The sequence below is a fragment of the Gymnoscopelus braueri genome (genome assembly GCF_963280865.1).
Source record: "Gymnoscopelus braueri genome assembly, chromosome: 16".
Taxonomy (NCBI): Eukaryota; Metazoa; Chordata; class Actinopteri; order Myctophiformes; family Myctophidae; genus Gymnoscopelus; species Gymnoscopelus braueri.
In genome coordinates, this window is record NC_137616.1 from 51612865 (window position 1) to 51637213 (window position 24349).

Below are 24349 nucleotides of genomic sequence, written 5' to 3' on the forward strand. Positions count from 1 at the left end.
GAGCAGAGACTGCCTCAGGATTGTGCTGGTAGGGAAGACAGGCAATGGAAAAAGTGCCTCAGGAAACACTATTCTGGGTCAGAAGAAATTTCCATCCAAGGCCGCTCAAACGTCAGTCACCAAGTGTTGCGAAAAAGCAGATGGTGTAGTAGATGACCGTCCTGTTGTTGTAATCGACACACCTGGTTTGTTCGATACAAATCTGTCCCAGGAAGAGGTTAATCAGGAGATGACAAAATGCATCAGTCTGCTGGCCCCGGGGCCTCATGTGTTCCTGTTGGCGGTTCGAATTGGCCGACTCACACCAGAGGATAGAGATTCATTGAAGCTAATCCAGGATGCCTTTGGAACAAGTTCCGAGAAGTTCACCATCATTCTTTTCACAGGAGGAGACTCATTAGATGACGATGGTCAGTCCATTGAGGGCTACATCAAAGACGATTGTGATGATCCATTTAAGAAGCTGATTGCTGACTGTGGAGGAAGGTACCACGTCTTCAACAACCGTGATAAAAACAACCGTAAGCAAGTCAGAGATCTGCTGATGAAGGTTGAGAAGATGGTGAAGGAGAATGGAGGGGGGTGCTACACCACTGAGATGTTCAAAGAAGCTGAAGCAGCCATCAAAAAACAAATGGAGAAGATTTTTGAGAAGAAGGAAGCTGAGATGGTGGCCCTGGAAACAAAACATAAAGAACACATTCAAGCATTGAATAAAAGGATGGAAGCTGAGTTTGAAAAGGAGAGAGAAAAACGAGAGGAACAACTTAAAGAAAAGGAAGATTCTATTAAGAAAGAGCGGGAGGAGAGAGAGAAAAAACAGGAACAATTAGAAGAGGAGGACAGAAAAAGGAAGACAGAAGAGGAAAATAACTGGAAAGTACAAATTGAGAAATTAGAGAGAGAGAAAAAATCAGCAGAAGAAATGAAAAAAGAACGAGAGGCTTGGGAGAAGGAACAAAAACAATTGCAGAAGAAAATAACCAAGGGAGATCGAGAGAGAAGAGAAGAAGATCAGAAGAAAATAAAAAAGCTTGAGGAAGAGCTTGAAAAGGAAAGAGAAAAACATGAAAAGAAAAGAAGGGAAGAGGATCAACACAGACAAGAAGAAGAAGAAAAGGAACAACAGAAATGTCAGAAAGAATATGAAAAACAGATAAAAGAATATGAAAATGAGGCCAGAAAACAAGCAGAAGAGCAATGCAATGAATTCAAAGAAACATACAAGAAGGAATTAGACGAAAAATACAAGACTCAGCAGATGTGCTCCATCAGCTGAGATCCTTATGTAGAATACACATCTAAAACACATTCTGTGTAACTGATTATAATATATTCATCAGTCAATCACATGGTTTGACTGTGAAATAAAGTTTAATTAGTACATCTTTATCTTGATTATGTAAAACTATGTGTTTAATTAGTCAAATGTTGTATTGATTATGTAAAGAAACGATTTGCAGATCTGCTATTTAACTAGGTGGGCTCAGCTGGTGACGGCTCCATTGACCATGAAGCTGAATCATCAGTCCTCACACATCTCTCCTCCTGACTTTGACATCTTTATTGATTATTAACATATCCTTTTAAATCTATGTATTGAACACCTGGTATGAACACTTCAGTAAACTCCTTGGTAATCCCGATCAGCAGCCAGTGTCGACTTAAGTCCATTCTATAACCTAAAGGTTTCTGACAAACTACCTATCAGGACAGACCCCTTTTCAATGGATGAAGTGCAGTCCATCATCAAAGGAATCGGCTAGTCAAAAATACCTGGATCTGACGGTATTCCTGCCTTCATATAGAAGCATGAATTATTTCATGAAGAGCTCATCATGTCCTGTAACGAAACACGCAAGGGCAACAAACCCACCGCCTTCTCCATATCTAGTCTCATACCTTTACCCAAGAAAGACGACCTCCAGCAGCCTGGGAACTATAGAGGTATATGCTTGTCAACCATTGCTTCCAAAATCTACAATTCTCTTCTGCTTAACCGGATAACACCTCATATTGACCCAGTTATCGTTTTCCGTAGGAAAAGATCAACTCTAGCACAGATTCTTGCTCTAATGAGAATAATCGAAGAACTTCGGGTATCAAAGAAGAAAGCTTCCATCATTTTTGTAGATTTTTGTACAGCATTCGATAGCGTGAACAGCAAAGAAATGGTGAAAGCAATAGCAGTGATGTATGAGAACCCTGTCTGCTTTGTGCAGAGCATTGATGAACCAACAAAGGAATTCCAGACAACCACAGGCATCCTTCAGGGTGACACACTTGCTTCTTTTCTCTTTGTCATTGTCGTTGACTACGTCCTCAGGCAAGCGTTAGACACCATCTCCTCCAAAGGTCTCACAATAGGCAGAAGATCTGGTCGTCAAAGTCAGAAGTGGCTGACCGACCTTGACTACGTGGATGACATCGCACTGATAGCTGAACACATATCCTCTGCTCAAGAGCTTTTAACATCACTAGAAGTGTCAGCAGCCAAAGTTGGCCTATTGCTGAACGCCAAAAGGACAGAATGCCTGCTTCTGAATGAAGACTCTGATCATCCAACCATCTGCTCTATAAACGGCAGTGCCATCAAATAAACTGAGGAATTCAAATACCTTGGATCGTATGTAGTCAGTAGCAGAAAGGACTTCCTGACAAGGAAAGGACGGGCCTGGAGTGCTTGCAATAAGCTACATCTTATATGGCAGTCAGGCATCTCAAGAGCTACGAAGATCAACCTGTTCAAAGCCTGTGAAAGTATCCTTCTGTATGGTGCCGAAACATGGACAATGAATAAGGAGCTTCGGGATCGTCTTGACGGAACATACACAATACTTCTCATGTGTGTCCAGAACCTTTCATGGAGGAACCATCCCACTAAAGCTCAGATTTATGGTGGCATCCCTTCCATCTCAGTTGTTGTGGCACAAAGAAGACTCTGCTTTGCTGGACATTGCCATAGAGCAAAAGACCAGGTCATTTCAGATATTCTTCTGTGGAGACTACCATGCCCATCAAGAGGAACCAGACCACTCACATTCCCAGATGTTCTGAGTAGGGATACAGGACTGACTGTGAATGAACTTGGTGTGGCAATGAGCTACAGAGACCAGTGGAAGCATCTCGAGGGCACTCGAATGATGACGATGATGATCTATGTATTATTGATTATTAACATAGTATGTCCTTTCTTATCTATGTAAAATTGATTATTATATCCGCTTTTGTTAGATTATACTAGGTCATATACTTGTATTTTCTTTTTCCTTTTTGTTTCGGTAAGAATAGGATTTTGGTTTATGTATTTAAGAGTTTATATGTCCCCCTGCTTATTTTTTTTCTCCAAATATAAAATAAATTCTTGGCTTTTGGGTTTTAAACTGGTGTGGACTGGCTGTGTTTGGTACTGGGAAGGAGGGGGTACATTCATTATGTCAGGGGTTCTCAAAGTGTGGTCCGGGGACCCCCAGGGGTCCTTGTGGGGGTTCCAGGGGGTCCCCCCGGGGCCCCCAACAACATTTGTTTATACAAAATCTAAATCAGTTTAAACACTTCAACTATATATATTATTTGAAAATAACCGATCTACAAGCTGAGATGCGATACAAGCTTGTACTGTAGATCTGCTATTTTCAAAGAAAATCTTGGAGAAAGAAAACATTGAAAATACTTTTGAAACACTTTAACAACACACATTTGGCAAATATTGCATATATTTCAAATGGGGTCTGCGGCCAAATGCATATTAATTTGGGGGTCCTTGACATGACAACATTTAAGAACCATTGGTTTATGTTACACCAGTGACCTCTAAGCTGGTCCTCCTATTTCTGTGTGTGAGGTCCTCTCTGCTTTTTGTTCCTATAGTTCAAACATACCTTATGTCAAGCTTCTGAGCTTTGGTGCACAGTGTCCACGCGTAATGGAGAATAAGCAAAGTAACTCTTTAGTATCTTTAGCCTGCTGGCATATTTATTAGTACTGGCGCATAGCCGCATACAAACGCTCTGTAGTGTTTACACCTGAATTCCCTCCGGAATATTCTGGTGTGCTCACTGAGAACGTGATGACGTCACATCCTGAGCGTACCGTAAACCTTGTACAATACAACACAATTGGGTACCGTAATGAACAGAGTAAGGGCGCCATCGAATTACAACACTTAACACCTTATCCATGGTCTTCATGAGAACAATCAACAGGCAAACAGTAATTAAACTATAAGCTATTTAAATGTTAAACTAATTTCCTCATTGACCTGGTTTTCGATGTCTACCAATGTCTAAGCTTTGGTAAAAAAAATAAAAATAAAGCCTACAGTATTTAATTATCTGTGGTGGGGAGTCTCTCACAACCCCAACTTTATCTTTTTATTGCCATGAAATAAAATATATCACACCAGATGCAATTAAATGTATCCCACCAGATGGAGACACTTTGATTAACTCAACAACACAGATTTGATCAATATAATTTTCTGTTGAATGGATGAATGAATGTAGGGATGGATACATACAGTATGGATAATGCAGTGGTTTGTGTGGGGAAAAAGTTGGAATATGTTTTTTTTATTTTTTACATTTTAACAACACAAATCCTGTATAGGGGTCCCTGCCACAAAATATTTTCAGATGAGGGTCCGTGGCAAATACATATACATTTTGGGGTCCTTGGTGTGAAAAAGTTTGAGAACCATTGATTTACAGTAGAAGTAGGACTCATGCACACAGCAACTTCAAGCACCTCAAAGTGTGCTATGTATAATATACATAGGTTGTTGTTTTTACGGGGCCAGGCTGCCAGCATGGCTCCGTTTTGATGTTGGCATTATTGTCTCCGCCAGGCCGAAAGGCATGGCGAGAGAGTATGTTTTACCCCCCGTCCGTCCGTGTGTCCGTGTGTCCATCTGTCTACGAGCGGCTAATCTCCGAAACCGTTGGCCCGGTCGCTGCGAAACTGTGCACACACACTCCCTGGATGCCAATTCAGAACCTCTGCCCCAAATCTTTTACATGGCCCTGTTATAGCGCCACCAGGAGGCCGATTTGTGCAGCAAAAAAAAATGATATTACTCCTACAGATTTTATCCAAACATCACGCAAATCAGTACACAGTATCTCTATAGTCATGTGATCAACACGGATCTGTCTGATTTTCCATATTTCATCCTGATTGGCTAAGGTTGGCTTCCAAAGTTTGCAGGATTGGTTCATTTTGAACTAAATGCCTCAAATCATGAACGCAGATTGCGATTTCCGTGAAATTTCACACGCACATTCCCACTAGGCTGAGAAAGAAATGCCACTTGGAAATTTTCAAATCAGCCTCATGGTGGCGCTATAAAAGGCCAAATTGTGTTTTTAACTGTAACTGCACCGATCTGCGTGAAACTTTGCACACATACTCCCTAGAGGCCAAGGAAAAACACCTGACCTGCATTTTTTCACATTAGCCTTTATAGCGCCACCAGGAGGCCGACTTATGTAAAACACATATTTTGAGATTAAGCCTTCAGATTTTATCCAAATTTCACGCAAATCGGTACACATGATCTCTATAGTCATGTGATCAAGATGGATCTGTTTGATTTTTCATATTCCATCCTGATTGGCTAACATTGACATCTAAGGTTTGCAGGAGTGGCCCGTTTTCAACAAAATGCCGCAAATCATGAACGCAGCGTCCGATTGCGGCGGAACTTTGCACGTACATTTGCACTACGTTGAAGAACAAACACCACCCTTTTAACATTGCCCTATTATAGCGCCACCAGGAGGCCGATTTTTCTTCTTTTATATTACTCCTACAAATGTTGTCCAAACATTATGCAAATCAGTACACATTATCTCTATAGTCAAGTGATGAAGATGGTTCCGTCCGATTTTTTATATTCCATCCTGATTGGCAAATTCTGAACATTGCTGGCCCACAATAACCTACCTGACCTGGCGGAGACCTGTGCTCCGAGGAGTACTTTTTCTAGTTTTTCTTCTCCTTCTTCTTCTTCTTCTGCCACTTTTCGCAGTTCTGGCTAAACCGTGCATACGCTTTTTACAAAACTCGGCCATATGATAGATGGTCATGAAAAACGTTCAAGAAATAATTCTCACAATCTTTCGTCAAAAGGTGGCGCTATAGCACTCAATTGAAAATGCCAACTTTGAACAGGTACAACTCATGCCCTGTTTGACCTACAGCCATGAAACTTTGATACACATACTGTATGCGTCTCCTCATGCTGAACAACTTTCACCCTCTGACTTTTGACCTCTGACCTTTAGATCTCCCACCATTTTGAATGATATGAAAAACAGTTAAAACCAATCTCCTCCTGGGATTTTTGAGTAATCTGCACGAAACCTTTTACACATGAACTTTGGACCTATGCCAACAAACTGATGCAGCCATAGGTGAAAAAATGAAGCTTTAATGAGCCAATGAATATTGCAGTTTTATGACAATTATTCATCTGCCCCTAGCACATACATGCAGACTCACATTTCTTTGAAACTTTGCGGTAATGTTGAGGGTCATTCCAAATATCACTGAAACCAATCTTACTCCAATTGGTCAAAGGGGGGCGCTATAGCGATTTTCTGAAAATGCAAACTTTAAAAGCCTCACTTGATGCAGACTCATTTAAGTTGAATTGCTAAAAACATGACTGTATCAATTAATGCATGTGCAACTGTTAAAGGTAACATGAAATGCTTCTTGGAGAGAGTATGTTTTTGCAATGTATGACAAACTTCATCGTGAAAAGAGTCGATCTACAATCTCACAACTTTTCAGATAGCAACGTTTTGTGAGCTTGTAGATCGGCTACTTTCACTAGTTTTCGTTCCGAGGAGACACAAAAATGCCTTTATTGGTAAATGGTTTGTGAACCAGTGATCTAGAGTAGTTCGGGACATAGAGGCTTGGTTCATAATGGACGGAAATACTTATAAATATCAACAGACACTACCAGGGAGGCCATATATCTAGCTCAATGAGAAGAGAGGCAACCTCGGAGTCCGTAGATCGCTGGTTCGATCCCTGTCCGCGACAATGTATTGAGGTGATCATGATTTGGCATTCTTGGGTTTACACATAGTGTTTCTTGAGGATAGGCTTAGGCGTTGTTTTACTGAGGTTAGGGTTAGTGAGGGTTTAAAATGCTCATTTGTTAATTGCAAGGTCAGCTAATAGGATTTAAAACTCAAGAAAGCCTATGGCTTGTTTCCATTGGGGTCCTTTGTACTCAATTCATAGAAACATGAAATGACAAACAGATATACACTATATGCAGAACATCATAAAGACAGTTTAAACTAGAAAAAGTGCATAGTTTCAGCCATGCCTTTTGCTTCGGCCTGGCGGAGACAAAGAAAAACTAAAAATATGTACTGAAAACAGTTCGGGGGGAGGGGTAGGCTTTGACTTTCACAAGGGCCAGAATGGACCCTTCGCTAAGCCCCACCCACTCCACTCTGTGACTGGTGGTGCGAAGTTAGTCACACCCAGGCCTGGCAGCGCCTGGCAATCTCTGCTTCTCACCCATTGACTTGCATGTTAAATGACGGCTTTTCCCCTTAAAAATAATCGATAATTTCAGCAGCAATAGCTTCAAAATCTCTTCTAAATCTAGTCAACAAGGCCTGCAGTAGGCTATGCACTGGACAAATGTGCATGACATTATTTCAATAAACTAAAAACACGGGAAATGTTAGAGGGAGTAATAGCCATGGATACACGACGGTCGTCTGTCTCGACCGTCATGGATGAATTTCAACCTGGTGTTTGCACTTTCTCCATTTATAGCCCGTACATCTACAGAAACGTTCATATTTCAAATATAAAGTGCTTATCCCATGGCCACGGATGTTACATTTATGTACGGGCTCTCAAAAGTACCCGTATCATCCGTATTGTTCAATAAAAAGCATTTTAATCTGATCGGTGGCCATTTTCTCCATATGCTTTCAACAAGGGACCCTATCGGTTGGTAGGTGTATTGCACTCTGATACATTATAACTCTATGAGAAAATGGCCACCGATCGGATTAAAATGCTTTTTATTGAACAATACAGAATATACGGGTACTTTTGAGAGTCCCGTGCATCATTTTAACATCCGTGGCCATAGGGTAAGCAATTTATATTTGAAATCTGAACGTTTATATATATGTACGGACCGTAAATGGAGAAAGTGCAAACACCAGGTTGAAGTTGATCCATGACTGTAACAGGAGTTTTCATGTACCGCAGGGTAAGACTACAGTAGCAGTTAATAAATAGACGAACAAATGAATTAATATACTTTAACGTGCGGAATCCGAAACAGGCAGCGCTGTGATTCTGAATTTTGTTACGATCACGGTGATTAGTAGCCTATTGTTGACACCACCTGGGCGAGTGAGTCGTGTCGTGTAACTTTCCTGACGTTAAGCTGTGTATGTGTTCAACAACACAGCCATATTCAGCCTTGCAGTTTAAGTGCAGATTTCAGCTTGGGAAAAGCAGCCTCCAACGGGTTTGGGTACGTGGTTCATAGTCACCATTGCGTTATCGTGGTATTCCTATTCTTGCTATTATGTTGCAAATGATTGTGTGTGTGCGGGCGAAATAACATTGACAGCTATGGCAGGTGACGAAAGCTTGCCAGACCTGTGCCAGGCTAACAACGGTTGCCAAACTGGCATTGGACAATCGCTTTTGGGGTGGGGTTTAGCGAAGGGTCCATTGCAGCCACCTGTAGGTACTCTTTTAGGGCGGTTTTGAAGGAGAGTAGGGTTTTACACTCCTTCCCTACTTTTGGTAGGGCATTCCACATTTGTGTGGCATAGCAGGAGAACAAATTTAACCCTTTGTTTGTGCCAAATCTGGGTTGTACCCCCTGCTTATTTCTTTTCTCCAAATATAAAATAAAATATAGCTGCAAGCAGTGATAAGCGGGGCCAGGGAATGCAGAGAGAAACAAGAAAGAAGCAATGATAAGTAATATGCACAATAAAGCCATAGAAACATAGAAGACTGAACTAGAGAGAAAGAAGACCATGCAATTAACATGACATTTTTAAACCCCCACTAACCCTAACCTCAGTAAAACAACGCCATGTGTAAACCTAAGAATGCCAAATCATGATCACCTCAATACTTTGTCGGGGACAGGGATCGAACCAGCGATCTACGGACTCAAAGGCTGCCTCTCTTCTCATTGAGCTATATATTTGGCCTCCCTGACATTTATAATTATTTCCGTCCATTATAAGGATAATTCCTTTTAACAGGACGTTCATGAAAGTCCTTGCGGGCTTGTTTCCAATGAGGGCCTGTGAGCAATTAGGGGTTAAGAGTCTTGCTCAGGGACAATTTTAATTTCATCGACACATATGCTGGCGTGGCCTGGAATCGTACCTGGGGCAACCAGGGCCTTTGGCTCCCTAGGCTGGCTCACTAACCACTCAGCTATGGCACTCAGCCACTAACCACTCAGCTATGAACCAGCTATGAACCAAGCCTCTGTGTCCCGAACTACTCTAGATCACTGGTTCACAAACCATTTACCAATAAAGACAGTTTTTGTCTCCTCGGAACGAAAACTAGTGAAAGTAGCCGATCTACAAGCTCACAAAACGTTACTATCTGAAAAGTTGTGAGATTGTAGATCGGCTATTTTCACAATGAAGTATGTCATACATTGCAAAAACATACTCTGTCAAAGAAGCATTTCATGTTACCTTTAACAGTTGCACATGCATTAATTGATGCAATCATGTTTTGTGCGATACAATTGAAAAGTAGCCTGCATGAAGTGAGGCTTGAACCGGCGACCCTGCGATCCAGAGGTAGATGCTGAAGCGAGAAGCCATTGGACCAACAGAACAGAACCAGTGAAAAAGGAGCTCACACAGATGATACAGTTTCACGCAAATAACTGAAAAATCCTGGGTTTAATTGTTTTTCAAACTGCTGAAAATTGACAGTGTACTGACTGAGCCATTGGATAGACAGAATTGGATTTCATGTGTGGTAAGTTATCATACAGCATGGGTTGCTTATTATATACATACAAGCTCATAACGCGTCACATTGTAGATCGGCTGTATGTGGTTACTGTAGGTGTTGTATTAATAATTACATCTTCAAAGTAACAAGTAACTAAAGCTGTCATATGCTGTAATTGTAGTAGAGTAGAAGTAACACAAATGGACAGTAAAGTAAAAGTACCTCAAAATTGTACTGTGCTTTGTAAGCACTTGTATTGGTACTTGAGTAAATGTACACGTACACTTTTCAGCGCCATTGAGGAGCCAATGACTGACAGGCTAGGTATCACCAGGTGCACCTAATTGTTAGAGTGCAGAGGGACATGGGTTGATATTAATGGTATTAACTAAAAATGTGTATATCACACAGCTTAGATTTTTTTATTAAATCGGAGAGTGATGTAAAAAAAAAATCTGTAGTGTAAAAGTTGCACGTTCATGATATGTCAATGTATATTGTGTCTTGTGTCTGGGTATTTCAGTTGGAAGAGCTCTTGACTCTGATCCGCAAGGTCATGGGATCAAATCCTGGCAAAGGCAACACTGCATATGAGCAATCTGGTTCCCTGGTGTTTAGAGCATTGTTACAGGTATAGACTCATTTGTGTGTTAAAGGAGAATACCGGACAAATTAAGTGTTGTCTTTGATGTCTCGTTACTCACCTATTGACGTGAAAAGTGGCGTTCTTTTTTTCCATCGATTCCCCTGTCGTCATTTTTTAAACCCCCTCCGTTGCTTGTTTCAAGAACCTGGCAAGAAACAAGCATCCAGTGTTAAATCGTTCGGCAGTAGCGCTAGCCTCTCAGGCTAGCTACTCTCATGTTTGACTATCATGAGACTCCACAATGACTAGCAGTAGAGAAAAAAACCGACTTTGCATCGGTTATAATAGACGAATCTCCCTAACCCACGCGCTCCCATTATGACAACGGAGGGGGTTTAAAACATGACGACAGGGGAATCGATGGAAAAAAAGAACGCCACTTTTCACGTCAATAGGTGAGTAACGAGACATCAAAGACAACACTTAATTTGTCCGGTATTCTCCTTTAATGTTGCTACCCTTTAAATGGCCATGGCCAATAGCGTGGCATTGGGCGCTTAAAGTTAAATATTTGAAAAACTAAACATTATTTCAAAGAAAAAGCCACCAGGCCACTAATGAGTTGTGAGTGAAGACAGGTGTGATTGGTGATGAGTGAGAGCAGGTGAGAGGGGTGGATCCAATCCATGGGAATAAGGATAATTCCTTTAACTGGTCCGTTCATGAAAGTTCCTTGCGGTCTTGTTTCCAATGAGGGCCTGTGAGCAATTAGGGGTTAAGAGTCTTGCTCAGGGACAAATTTCATTTCATCGACACATTTGCTGGCCTGGCCTAGAATCGTACCTGGGGCAACCAGGGCCTCTGGCTCCCTGGGCGGGCTCACTAACCACTCAGCTATGGCCGCCCCTAAATAGGGGGAATGTTGCTGACTAGCTGACTCTTTTCTACACCCACCCTCACTAACCTTCACCTCAGTAAAACAACGACCTAACCTCAAGAAACACTATTTGTAAAACGAAGAATTCGCAATGATGATCACTTCAACACATTGTTGGGGACAGGGATAGAACCAGCGACCTATGGATTCACAGGCTTTCTCTTCTCATTGAGCTAGAGATATGGCCTCCCTGATGGTGTCTGTTGATATCTATAGGTTCTTCCGTACGTTATGGACCGAGCCTCTGTTTCCGCTAACTACTCTAGATCTCTGGTTCACAAAACATTTACCAATAAAGATTTTTTTTTGTCTTCTCGGAATTGAAACTAGTGAAAAAATCGGCTATTTTCACAAGAAAGTATGTCATACATAAAAAAACAACTACTCTCAAAAAAGCATTTCATGTTATTTAAAAAAAGGGAAGCGCTTCTGGCACAGCAGCACAGCACCACAGCAGCGTCTCCAAGGATCCCCATTGCCCAATAATAGGCTTTTATTGGGCATACTTTTGACCCCCTTTTGATAAAAAATAAAGTCAGGAGGATAATAATAATAGTAAGATGGGCCATTACTATGGCATTAAAACAAACTAGTTGGTGAAAGCCCTACCCTCTATCATATTGCCGAGTTTCGTAAAAAGCGTATGCACGGTTGGGCCAGAACTGAAAAAACGGCAGAAGAAAGCCTAGTGTTTCAAAGAGGTTTCGAGCCTGATAGGCCTCGAACCCTCAATAATGCCAATATCAAAACAGGGCCATGCTGGCAGCCTGGCCCCGTAAATAATCCCAATATCAAACCGGAGCCTAGCTCATTGCCTGAGCCTGGCCCCGTAATTCTTGGCTTTTGGGTTTTAAACTGGTGTGGACTGGCTGTGTTTGGTACTGGGAAGGAGGGGGTACATTCATTATGTCAGGGGTTCTCAAAGTGTGATCCGGGGACCCCCAGGGGTCCTTGAGGGGGTTCCAGGGGTTCCCCGGGGCCCCCAACAACATTTGTTTATACAAAATCAAAATCAGTTTAAACACTTCAACTATATAGATCGGTTATTTGAAAATAACCGATCTACAAGCTGAGATGCGACACATTGTGAGCTTGTACCGTAGATCTGCTATTTTCAAAGAAAATCTTGGAGAAAGAAAACATGGAAAATGTGGAATACTTTTGAAACACTTTAACAACACATTTGGCAAATATTGCATATATTTCAAATGGGGTCTGCGGCCAAATGCATATTAATTTGGGGGTCCTTGACATGACAACATTTAAGAACCATTGGTTTATGTTACACCAGTGACCTCTAAGCTGGTCATCCTATTTCTATGTGTGAGGTCCTCTCTGCTTTTTGTTCCTATAGTTCAAACATAGCTTATGTCAAGCTTCTGAGCTTTGGTGCACAGTGTCCACGCGTAATGGAGAATAAGCAAAGTAACTCTTTAGTATCTTTAGCCTGCTGGCATATTTATTAGTACTGGCGCATAGCCACATACAAACGCTCTGTAGTGTTTACACCTGAATTCCCTCCGGAATATTCTGGTGTGCTCACTGAGAACGTGATGACGTCACATCCTGAGCGTACCGTAAACCTTCCCAGCTGGCACAGGACGTCAATATGACGTTAGAACAACGTTGAACTCCAACGTTGGATGACCGTTGTGGGGTAGTTGAAAAATGAAAGTTTGTTAGACGTCATTACCCAACGTTGGTTTGACGTCAACCTCTGACGTTATTTAGACCTTGGATTTTGGTTGGACTCCAACGTTGAATCCTAACATTAATTCAATGTCTAACTAACATCAGAGTTTGACGTCAAACCAACGTTGGGTTATGACGTCAATCAAACTTTCATTTTCAACTACCCCACAACAGTCATCCAACGTTAGAGGCCAACATTAATTCAATGTCTAAATAACATCAGAGTTTAACGTCGAACCAACGTTGGGTTATGACGTCAATCAAACTTTCATTTTCAACTACCCCACAACAGTCATCCAACGTTAGAGGCCAACATTAACTCAATGTCTAACTAACATCAGAGTTTGACGTCAAACCAACGTTGGGTTATGACGTCAATCAAACTTTCATTTTCAACTACCCCACAACAGTCATCCAACGTTAGAGGCCAACATTAATTCAATGTCTAACTAACATCAGAGTTTGACGTCAAACCAACGTCTGGTTTTGACGTCAATCAAACTTTCATTTTCAACTAAAATACAATTTGTATCCAACGTTAGAGGCCAACATTAATTCAATGTCTAACTAACATCAGAGTTTGATGTCAAACCAACGTTGGGTTATGACGTCAGTCAAACTTTCATTTTCAACTAACCCACAACCGTCATCCAACGTTAGAGGCCAACATTAATTCAATGTCTAACTAACATCAGAGTTTGACGTCAAACCAACGTCTGGTTTTGACGTCAATCAAACTTTCATTTTCAACTACCCCACAACCGTCATCCAACGTTAGAGGCCAACATTAATTCAATGTCTAACTAACATCAGAGTTTGATGTCAAACCAACGTTGGGTTATGACGTCAGTCAAACTTTCATTTTCAACTACCCCACAACAGTCATCCAACGGTAGAGGCCAACATTAATTCAATGTCTAACTAACATCAGAGTTTGACGACAAACCAACGTTGGGTTATGACGTCAATCAAACTTTCATTTTCAACTAACCCACAACCGTCATCCAACGTTAGAGGCCAACATTAATTCAATGTCTAACTAACATCAGAGTTTGACGTCAAACCAACGTCTGGTTTTGACGTCAATCAAAGTTTCATTTTCAACTAAAATACAACTTGTATCCAACGTTAGATCACAGCGTTAATTTAATGTCTAAGTAACATCAGAGTTTGACATCAAACCAACGTTGGGTTATGACGCCAATCAGATTTTCATTTTCAACTAAAATACAACTTGTATCCAACGTTAGATCCCAACTTAAATTCAATGTCTAAATAACATCAGAGTTTGACGTCAAACCAACATTAGGTTATGACGTCAATCAGATTTTCATTTTCAACTAAAATACAACTTGTATCCAGCATTAGAGCCCAACTTAAATTCAATGGCAAAATAACATCCGAGTTTGACATCAAACAAATATTGGGTTATGACATCAATCAGATTTCCATTTTCAACTAAAATACAACTTGTATCCAACGTTGGGCTCCAACGTTGGATACAAGTTTCAGAAAATTTAAATCGGGTTGACGTCATAGTACAACATTGGCTCAACGTCAACTCTAACGTTAAGAGTACAATCAAAATATGACATATTTCTAACGTTGGAATCACGTTGTATTTTAGTTGAGAATAAAATGTCAATCCAACATTAGTTTTAACAAATGTGAAAATAATAAGGGTAATAATAATAATAATAATAATATTAATGGATTTTATTTATAACGCACTTTACATTTACAAGAAATCTCAAAGTGCTTACATAAGGCAAATGCATAAAATCAAACATCTCACAAGAAACTGAAACAAAACAATTAAAACTGGGGGCATAAAGCCTAGAGGTAAAACCAGCTAAAAAAATGCTTTGCTAAAAAGGTAGGTCTTTAATCCTCTCTTAAAGCAGTCGACCGACTGTGGTGCTCTCAAGTGGACAGGGAGGGCGTTCCACAGTTCGGGGGGCGACCGAGCAGAAAGCCCGGTCGCCCATGGTGTGTAGATTGGCCTTGCGGATGTTGAGGAGGTTGGTGTTTGAAGAGCGGAGGTTGCGGGTCGAGGGTTGTAGGGAGACTAGGTCCTTGAGGTATGAGGGAGCGTTGCCGTGGATGCACTGATGTGTCAACAGGGATATTTTGTATTGGGTCCGGAAAGCAACGGGAAGCCAGTGGAGTGAACGGAGGATGGGTGTGATGTGCTCATGTTTGCGCACTCTCATCAGGACCCTAGCAGCGCTGTTCTGAATATACTGGAGCCTTTGAAGGCTCTTGCTAGGGATCCCGATGAGAAGTGCGTTGCAATAGTCCAACCTGGAGGAGACAAAGGCGTGGACGAGCTTTTCTGAATCTGCTAGCGTGAGTGTGGGACGGAGTTTTGAAATGTTTCTGAGCTGAAAGAAGGATGTTTTGCATAGGTATTTGACGTGGGCCTCAAAGTTAAGGTGAGGGTCTATTTTTACTCCCGGGTTTGTGACAACTGGTGAGAGGGGGAGGTCCTGTCCGGAGAAGGTGATGCTGGTTATGGGGGATGTTTTTATCTGGTGTGGGGTGCCTATAAGAATTACTTCGGTTTTGGAACTGTTTAGCTGCAGAAAGTTGTTACTCATCCACGCCTTCATCTCCTCCAGGCAGGTAGTGAGAATGGATAAGGGCGGTAGTGATGATGAGGATGATGATTGCTTGGTTTTTTTTACAGTTGTGTGTCATCAGCATTGAAGATTGCATTCTTCTTTAGTTCCCCTAAAGATAAATGACAGAAATAAGCTATTTTAATAACTCTAGCTTGATTTTTACATTATGAAACATCTTTATTGACTGACAGATATCTGTTCAAAAGTTTGGAATCAGTGAGAAATTATGCTTTTGAAATGATAGTTTGCAGATATGAGTTCTGTCTCTGAATGGCCATCACAATTGCTTGATCTAAATCCTATGTTGGGAACAGCTATACCGTAAGGTTCATGAGAAGTTTTATACAAACCAGTCTCAAAGTACGGCAAATTCTACTGAAAATATGGGGTGAAATTTGACCTGGATATCTAGAGAATATGACATGTAGAATGCCTAAGGTCTTTAAAGATATTGCTGCACTTGGTGGATTATTTAGTAAACAGAAATGTTGAAGAAGTTATTACTATAATTATTATCATCAATGTCTTGGCTGTAGGCCTACTTACTTAATTTTCACAGTGATTCCAAACTCTTGAACTTAGGCATAACTGCCAACGTATATAAAAATAATCAACATTTTGTAGCACTCCTTGTAAAATTTAAATTAGAAAGATAATGGAAAAGGTCAAGGAAAAGTTACATCGGGCAATTAAAATGTTTAACTTACCATATGCAACGTCAAAAAGACACAGGCCCCGGGGACTTATTCTTGCCATGATGTCAACAGAGGTTGTACTGGAGTGTCAATTCATGTGACATGAGGAACGGCATCATTCTTCTGGGTGCATCATCCAATGAATTACCTCCTGTGTCTCCAACCATGACAACCTGAAAGTATGGTAAAAGTCACAGGAAGGAAAATGCCATATTAAGTGAACAGCTAAGATATTATTCTATCTTTACACCTCTTAAGGTCTTTAAACACCAGGGACATGACGAATAAATTATACAAATACTTCTTTAGAATATATTGATGCTATCGCATCAAAACTATTCATATACTGTAGATGATGCCTCATTTTTATAGCCGTTTGCCTGATGCCTTTAGTAGCGGTGAAAAATCAAACTTGTTTTAAATCAAAATGATGTTGCTTTATTGTGAAATAATAGTGAAGTTCAGTGTGGAGGTACTCACCCGATGTATTCTACTTGAGAGGACCTTCCACCTCTTGATGTCTCCCATCTAGCATGAAAATAAGACACAAAAACACATTATGAATGAAAAACATACTTGACGCAAGATAGAGACTTCCTCTCACAATGGCCTCATGCCATGGCACAACTACTTCAGAGAAAACCCAAGAAGAAATTGTATTGTGAACCCAGTATGGTGAATTATATCGAATCGTTGGTTGAGTGAAACTTCACATCCCTGCCCTTTCAATATTAACACTATAAGACTGCTTTTTCATTACACAGCTGACTGTAGACTAATGTTTTCTAGTTTATCTGTGCCTGTTTTGTTTAACTGTCAAAAAATCATCAGGGTGCCCACAGCCCTGTGGGAATTTATAACTCAATTAAAAATGTTCCAGGAAAGTCATTACCGTGGGAAAGCTGAATCATCTAATTCAATATATTTTTTTAAATTCCAACCAATTTAAGGACATATTACCCCTCAAATTAACGCCCTGATATTATACTTACTTCGGACTTGGTGGAGGCTCACCAAGTCTGGATCACGGGTGTTTGGAAGCTGAAGTACCTTTACAGTGGTGTCAAATGATGTGCTGTGGAAGGCAGATGATATGTTGATTATACTTGGATGCTTGGACATACATATTAATATAACAATAGTAATTAAGAAGAAAATGAAGTCTTGAAAAAACTGATTATCAGATAGGCTATCTCTGCCTTCCGAAATGTCTGTGGACATTTAAATTCAATATGGGCTGGAACAGCAGCAAAAACGACAGCTATCAAACCTACACCTACTTCATTATCAGCTACTGTATATCAAGTATCGGTTAATGCAAAATACTAACTGTTCTTCACTCTGTTCTTCGGCCATTCAACTGCACAGGACCTACTTCAATATTTCAACTTAAGATGGTTTACCAATAGATCTTTAACATAGTGTTTACATTCCTCAGAAATGGAAAAAAACTTTGAGAAAACGTTGGATTATAGTTGCTTAACAGCACAAATTAAAACCAACAAAATAGCAACGTCTAATGGCGTTAGAATTTAACGTTGTGTATCATAACGTTAAAGGTAGGGTAAGTGATTTGCGTTGGTTAAAATAATTGTTAAATAGCTCTATATTCTGATAGTATTACTATAGAGTGTTTGTTCAGTATTAGGAGTCTCCTTGTCTCTCCAGCTCTTTATTAAACAGAAAATGCATTTTCGTTTCATTTCCAATTTTATCCAACCAGGACAGAGAACTCAATCAGGATACAGATTAAACAAGTGAAATTGGAAGTGATGACACTAAGAAATGAGCATGCAAAATTGGAACTGGAACACTATACAAATTAAGCTTAAAAATTGGTACTTTCTCCTGATTGGCTGAGATTTTGACACCTACCGAAAAATGTATTTTCTGTTTATTAAAGAGCTGGAGAGACAGGGAGACATCTGTTACTGAAAAAACACTCTATAGCAATGATTACTATCAGAATATAGTATTTTAACCTTTTAGCAAAATACTTTTTGTTTTAACCAAAAAATATCACTTACCCTACCTTTAAGCAGACATTGGGCTTTGATCACAATATCCGACAACAGAATGTCGGTATTCTTTGTCAATTTGACGTTAGCATGATACGTTGAACAGATGTTGGTTACTCACCAACACAACTAAAATCCAACAAAAAAATTGTGTTTAATGATGTTATAATTTAACATTGTGTGGTTGTTTGCATAATGAGGTTAAGCAGACGTTGGGTTTTGGTTACAATACCTGACAACAGCATGTCACTATTCTATGTCAAAATGACAGCATGATACCTTGAACAGATGTTGGGTATTGGTTACTCACCAACACAACTAAAATCCAACAAAAAAACAACGTTTAACCCTGCAAGACCCGCTGTTGTAATAATACAACATTTGTATTTTATCAAAAAAAGTGTATAAATCATTTGTTTTCCTGTTATTTTTTCACCTAAACATCATCATTGGATCCTATTGTTTAGTCTTGCAATGTCAGTGGCCAGGATATTTGCATATAAATACCCCCCACAGAGGCAGGAAATGTCACAACTTGAAAATCCTTGAAGGAAGAAAAATCTCTTTTTCACTGGACAGGATTCCTCACAAAAAAGTAAGTAAAATGTCTGTAATAATTATTTTGGTGATCATTAGAATGTCTAGAACATGTAGATATGTTGTTATTGTGAAAGATATCCCCCAAATGTAAATTAGAGCATGCTTTATACTTGTTGTATTTTTACAACATTGGGTCATGGTGGTAGCAAATAGCAATGCACCTGTTCATTTTACAGAGTGGAATGCAGTGGAGTATTATTCGTTTTCACAATACATTTTGTAACCAATTGTGCTCGAAGACAAATATACTGCATTAGCTTATAACATTTCATTGCCTATAATGTTTTAGCAAAATATTTTGGTAATGTTTGTGATTAGCAATCAGTGTATGGTAATTGTTCATATGGGAGTCGCCCAGTTAAGACTCATCATTGTTCATGTGATGGGTGTTGGGGATTGCTTACTTACAGCCATCCTCAATCCCTTTGTTAGGCTAAGCACCATCAGTGATGATGGTGCTTAGCCTTTGTGAGGATAAGCAAAGCACAATAGGTTGGCCAGACAGTATTGTGTGACTTGTGAAATATGTACCTGCAGTGAGATGTGCTACTAATGTGCTAAAGGTATGTCTTCATTTATCATTTCAGAATGCCACAAGCAAGGAGAGAGCCTCGCTTCACTGCAAGGGATGTGTTGGATATTGTAATGAATGGAGAGAGTGATGTGGACATCGACTAAAATAAAATAAAAACTTAAAAATATGGCTTATTGATGTTATTATTCATAATGTACTGTTCTGAGGCCAAATATTATTCATAATGTATACTGTTCTGAGGCCAAATAATAAACCATAACCATATAAATGAACCCTTAAGTTGTTTTAGTGAAGTATATAGACATTTGCCATGTTATTCTGATAGTGAGTAACAATGGCCTATAGGACATTCTGCTACCCGTTAGACCCAATGTTGTAATATTACAACATTTCAATAAAACCTTACGAAAACTATTTATTTTAAAAAACATTATATTTTCCTCTCCAAAGTACTCCTACAACACCATCTGAAAGGTTGAAACATTTTTTTTGCAAGTAGAAATATATCCGGGTCTTGCAGGGTTAATAATGTTGGAATTTGACATTGTATGGACGTTAGCATAAAGACAGTGATTCCAAACTCTTGAACTTAGGCATAACTGCCAACGTATATAAAAATAATCAACATTTTGTAGCACTCCTTGTAAATTTTAAATTAGAAAGATAACGGAAAGGTCAAGGAAAAGTTACATCGGGCAATTAAAATGTTTAACTTACCATATGCAACGTCAAAAAGACACAGGCCCCGGGGACTTATTCTTGCCATGATGTCAACAGAGGTTGTACTGGAGTGTCAATTCATGTGACATGAGGAACGGCATCATTCTTCTGGGTGCATCATCCAATGAATTACCTCCTGTGTCTCCAACCATGACAACCTGAGAGTATGGTAAAAGTCACAGGAAGGAAAATGCCATATTAAGTGAACAGCTAAGATATTATTCTATCTTTACACCTCTTAAGGTCTTTAAACACCAGGGACATGACGAATAAACTAAAATCCAACAAAAAAACAACGTTTAATGATGTTAGATTTTGACATTGTGTGAACGTTAGCATAATGACGCTAAGCAGACGTTGGGTTTTGGTTACAATACCTGACAACAGCATGTCAGTATTCTATGTCAATATGACGTTAGCATGATACGTTGAACAGACGTTGGGGATTGGTTACTTACCAATCAATCTTCAACATAGTGTTTACATTCCTCTATTATGTTTATTTTTTTTAGGTGGGCTTTACTGTTAGGCTTGGCCAATATTAGACTGAAAATAATGTCTTACAAGCTAATAAAATTATTAAAACTATGATAAAGGCTACACAATAAAAAGAGTATTCAAATGCAACCAACCCTTATGCCTGATTTTTTGTTACACTGCACTGTCTCACACAAAAATAGCTGTGAGGCATGTGAGCTTTACCCTTCAATAACACACATTCCCAACTGAAAACATGAATCATGAACAACAGAACTTCCCCTAAAATAAGACATTATCTTTAAAAGCTGCAATTTAAATGTTTAACTCAGCAGCACCAAGCCACCAACACAAAGCAGTGGGGATCAGTCCATCTAGTTAATGCAGTAGGCCTATAGCCTCTTTCTAGTTTCCACTGTTTGCCACAAAAGGCAGGTACTGTAATCATTTTGGGCAAAGGATTTATTCAAACAATGCCAGTTGTTTCAAAAACATGCAAAGAAAAGGAAAAGAAAAACAAAAAAACAAAGCATGACTGATTTGCACATGAAGAAATCACCTCACTCGGTCATAAACAGAATGTAGAACTTTATTTAAAAAAAAACAAGTCAAATATTTCATTTCAAGTTAGAAGGAAATTAATTATTAACTCACCTGTGCAAAAGATTGTGATTCTAGAAGTCCTGGGATTCTCAAAAAAACATCTCCATGCACAAACAAGTATCTCTTCCTGTCTTCTCTCCCTCTTAATTCAAACTGCAGGCTGCTGGAGCAGTTACTGTTGCCCCGCCCAGTCTGGTGTTATACAACTGTGGTCCCACCCACAAGTCCAATGAGTCGTCCAATGAAAGAGCAGAACGTTGCTCTACTGCTCAGTGATTTGAGGAGACATTTGACAATCTAGTTTGAAATGTATTGTTGTGCAGACGTTGGGTATTGGTTACTTACCAACACAACTTAAAACTAACCAGATATCAACGTTTAATGATGTTGTATTTTTTTTAATTCATTTGTGTGTTTCTATCTGTGAGTGGTTGAATCTCAGAGGCACGTTTCTATACTCGTGTATATTCCCTTGAGCAGAAAAACTTCACAGGACTTCGATGTAAAAATGTAAAAATGTGTTCCCTGGTTACAGAAGTGATCTAAAAGCAAGTTCTCAAACAAAAAGATATACTACGGTCAAAAAACTGTGTCGCTCTGACCTTGTCTTGAGCATCAACTGAATCTGCACAGCCCTGCACACACAGGTGATAGAAATCTTAATCAGCACTGCCCTGGGCACACTCAGGTGTTAGCAATCTCAATCAAATTCTCAGTTACACAACCTGAGCTCTCTTCTTAAAGCTACAGTAACAGCATTGTTTTTAACCTACAGAACCTCATCATGAATTAAACAAATTATTGACTTATTTAAACCTTTTTAACTTAGCTTATTTAACAATCATATACTTCGATATACATGAACTGTTTAGGCAAAAATACAAATCACAAAATAAGCAGTTATTAATATAATAAACACAATATTCGAACTTGGCTCCCACACTATCTTTTGATACTTTATTATTTTACTCCACTACATATCAGGGCAAACAATTATTTTACTTTTTGTGATTGATTGATTGATTGATTACTTTATAAGTCAGAAATGTAAACAGCATGAGGTACAGTCAGGCATTTAGGCTGAAAGGGTAACAAAAAGTGTCTGTCTGTCTGTCTGTCTGTCTGTCTGTCTGTCTGTCTGTCTGTCTGTCCATCTGTCCGCCCTTCCGTCCACCCAGTAGTACATACATAGTGGTGTGGATGATAAACGGTGTCACAGTCACACACTCTTACTCCATATGTCACAACTTAGGAAGACCCTGGTTTTGAGGTAGGCCGGTGTCTATGCATTGTAATGTATTGATGCATTTCTTTTCATATGGGTTTATTATTTAGGGCAGCATAGGTTACGTTAATGTTACGTTAGCAAGAGACGTTGAACAGACGTTGAATGTTGGTTATTCACCAACACAACTTAAACCAACAACAAATCTACATCTAATGGCGTTAGGATCTAACGTTGATGTGTGGCTGTTAACATTGTAATGTTAAGCAGACATTGGGTTTTGGTCACAATACCCGACAACAGCATGTCAGTATTCTACGTCAGTACAACGTTAGCATGATATGTTGAACAGACGTTGGGTATTGGTTACTTACCAACACAAATTTAAACTAACCAGATATCAACGTTTCATGATGTTAGGATGTAACATTGTGTGGACGTTAGCATAATAACGTTAAGCAGACCTTGTGTTTTGGTCACGATACCCGACAACAGTATGTCAGCATTCTACGTCAGTACGACGTTAGCATGATACGTTGAACAGACGTTGGGTATAGGTTACTTACCAACACAACTTAAAACTAACCAGATATCAACGTTTAAGGATGTTAGAAATCTAACATTGTATGGACATTGGCATAATAACGTTTAGCAGACGTTATGTTTTGGTCACAATACCCGACAACAGTATGTCAGTATTCTACGTCAGCACAACGTTAGCATGATACGTTGAACAGACGTTGGGAATATTACTACCAACACAACTTAAAACTAACCAGATATCAAAGTTTAATGATGTTAGAATGTAGCATTGTGTGGACATTAGCATAATAACGTTAAGCAGACGTTGTGTTTTGGTCACAATACCGGACAACAGCATGTCAGTATTCTATGTCAGTACGACGTTAGCATGATACGTTGAACAGACGTTGGGTATAGGCTACTTACCAACACAACTTAAAACCAACCAGTTATCAACGTTTAATGATGTTAGAATTTAACATTGTGTGGACGTTAGCATAATAACGTTAAGCAGACGTTGTGTTTTGGTCACAATACCGGACAACAGCATGTCAGTATTCTATGTCAGTACGACGTTAGCATGATACGTTGAACAGACGTTGGGTATAGGTTAGTTACCAACACAACTTAAAATCAACCAGATATCAACGTTTAATGATGTTAGAATTTAACATTGTGTGGACGTTAGCATAATAACGTTAAACAGACATTGGGTTTTGGTCACAATACCCGACAACAGCATGTCAGTATTCTACGTCAATATGACGTTAGCATAATACGTTGAGTAGACGTTGGGTATTGGTTACTTACCAACACAACTTAAAACTAACCAGATGTCAACGTTTAATGATGTTAGAATGTAAAATTGTGTGGACGTTAGCATAATAACATTTAGCAGACGTTGGGTTTTGGTCACAATACCTGACATCAGCATGTCAGTATTCTACGTCAATACGACGTTAGCATAATATGTTGAACAGACGTTGGGTATTGGTTACTTACCAACACAACTTAAAACTAACCAGATATCAACGTTTCATGATGTTAGAATGTAAAATTGTGTGGACGTTAGCATAATAACATTTAGCAGACCTTGTGTTTTGGTCACGATACCCGACAACA

The 24349-nt window shown here is 39.5% G+C and overlaps 1 protein-coding gene and 1 long non-coding RNA gene across 7 annotated transcripts in view; one reads left to right on the plus strand and one right to left on the minus strand.

Moving 5' to 3' along the window:
- The window catches only part of LOC308102527 (GTPase IMAP family member 8-like), a 43471-nt gene extending 40094 nt beyond the window's left edge, over positions 1-3377 (plus strand). For all 6 annotated transcript variants that reach the window (XM_080452269.1, XM_080452274.1, XM_080452270.1 and 3 more), the window contains one exon: positions 1-3377. This exon is cut by the window's left edge and continues 16 nt beyond it. In XM_080452269.1, coding sequence (XP_080308395.1) covers positions 1-1279 — 1279 coding nt within the window. In that variant the 3' untranslated portion in view covers positions 1280-3377.
- Positions 3378-15913: 12536 nt separating this feature from the next.
- On the minus strand, positions 15914-21642 carry LOC308103201. The gene is made up of 5 exons (XR_013934711.1): positions 21532-21642; positions 17520-17568; positions 17008-17055; positions 16540-16700; positions 15914-15941 (listed from the first exon to the last, which is right to left on the minus strand). It is a non-coding gene; the product is annotated as an uncharacterized lncRNA (long non-coding RNA).
- Between the last annotated feature and the right edge of the window lie 2707 nt (positions 21643-24349).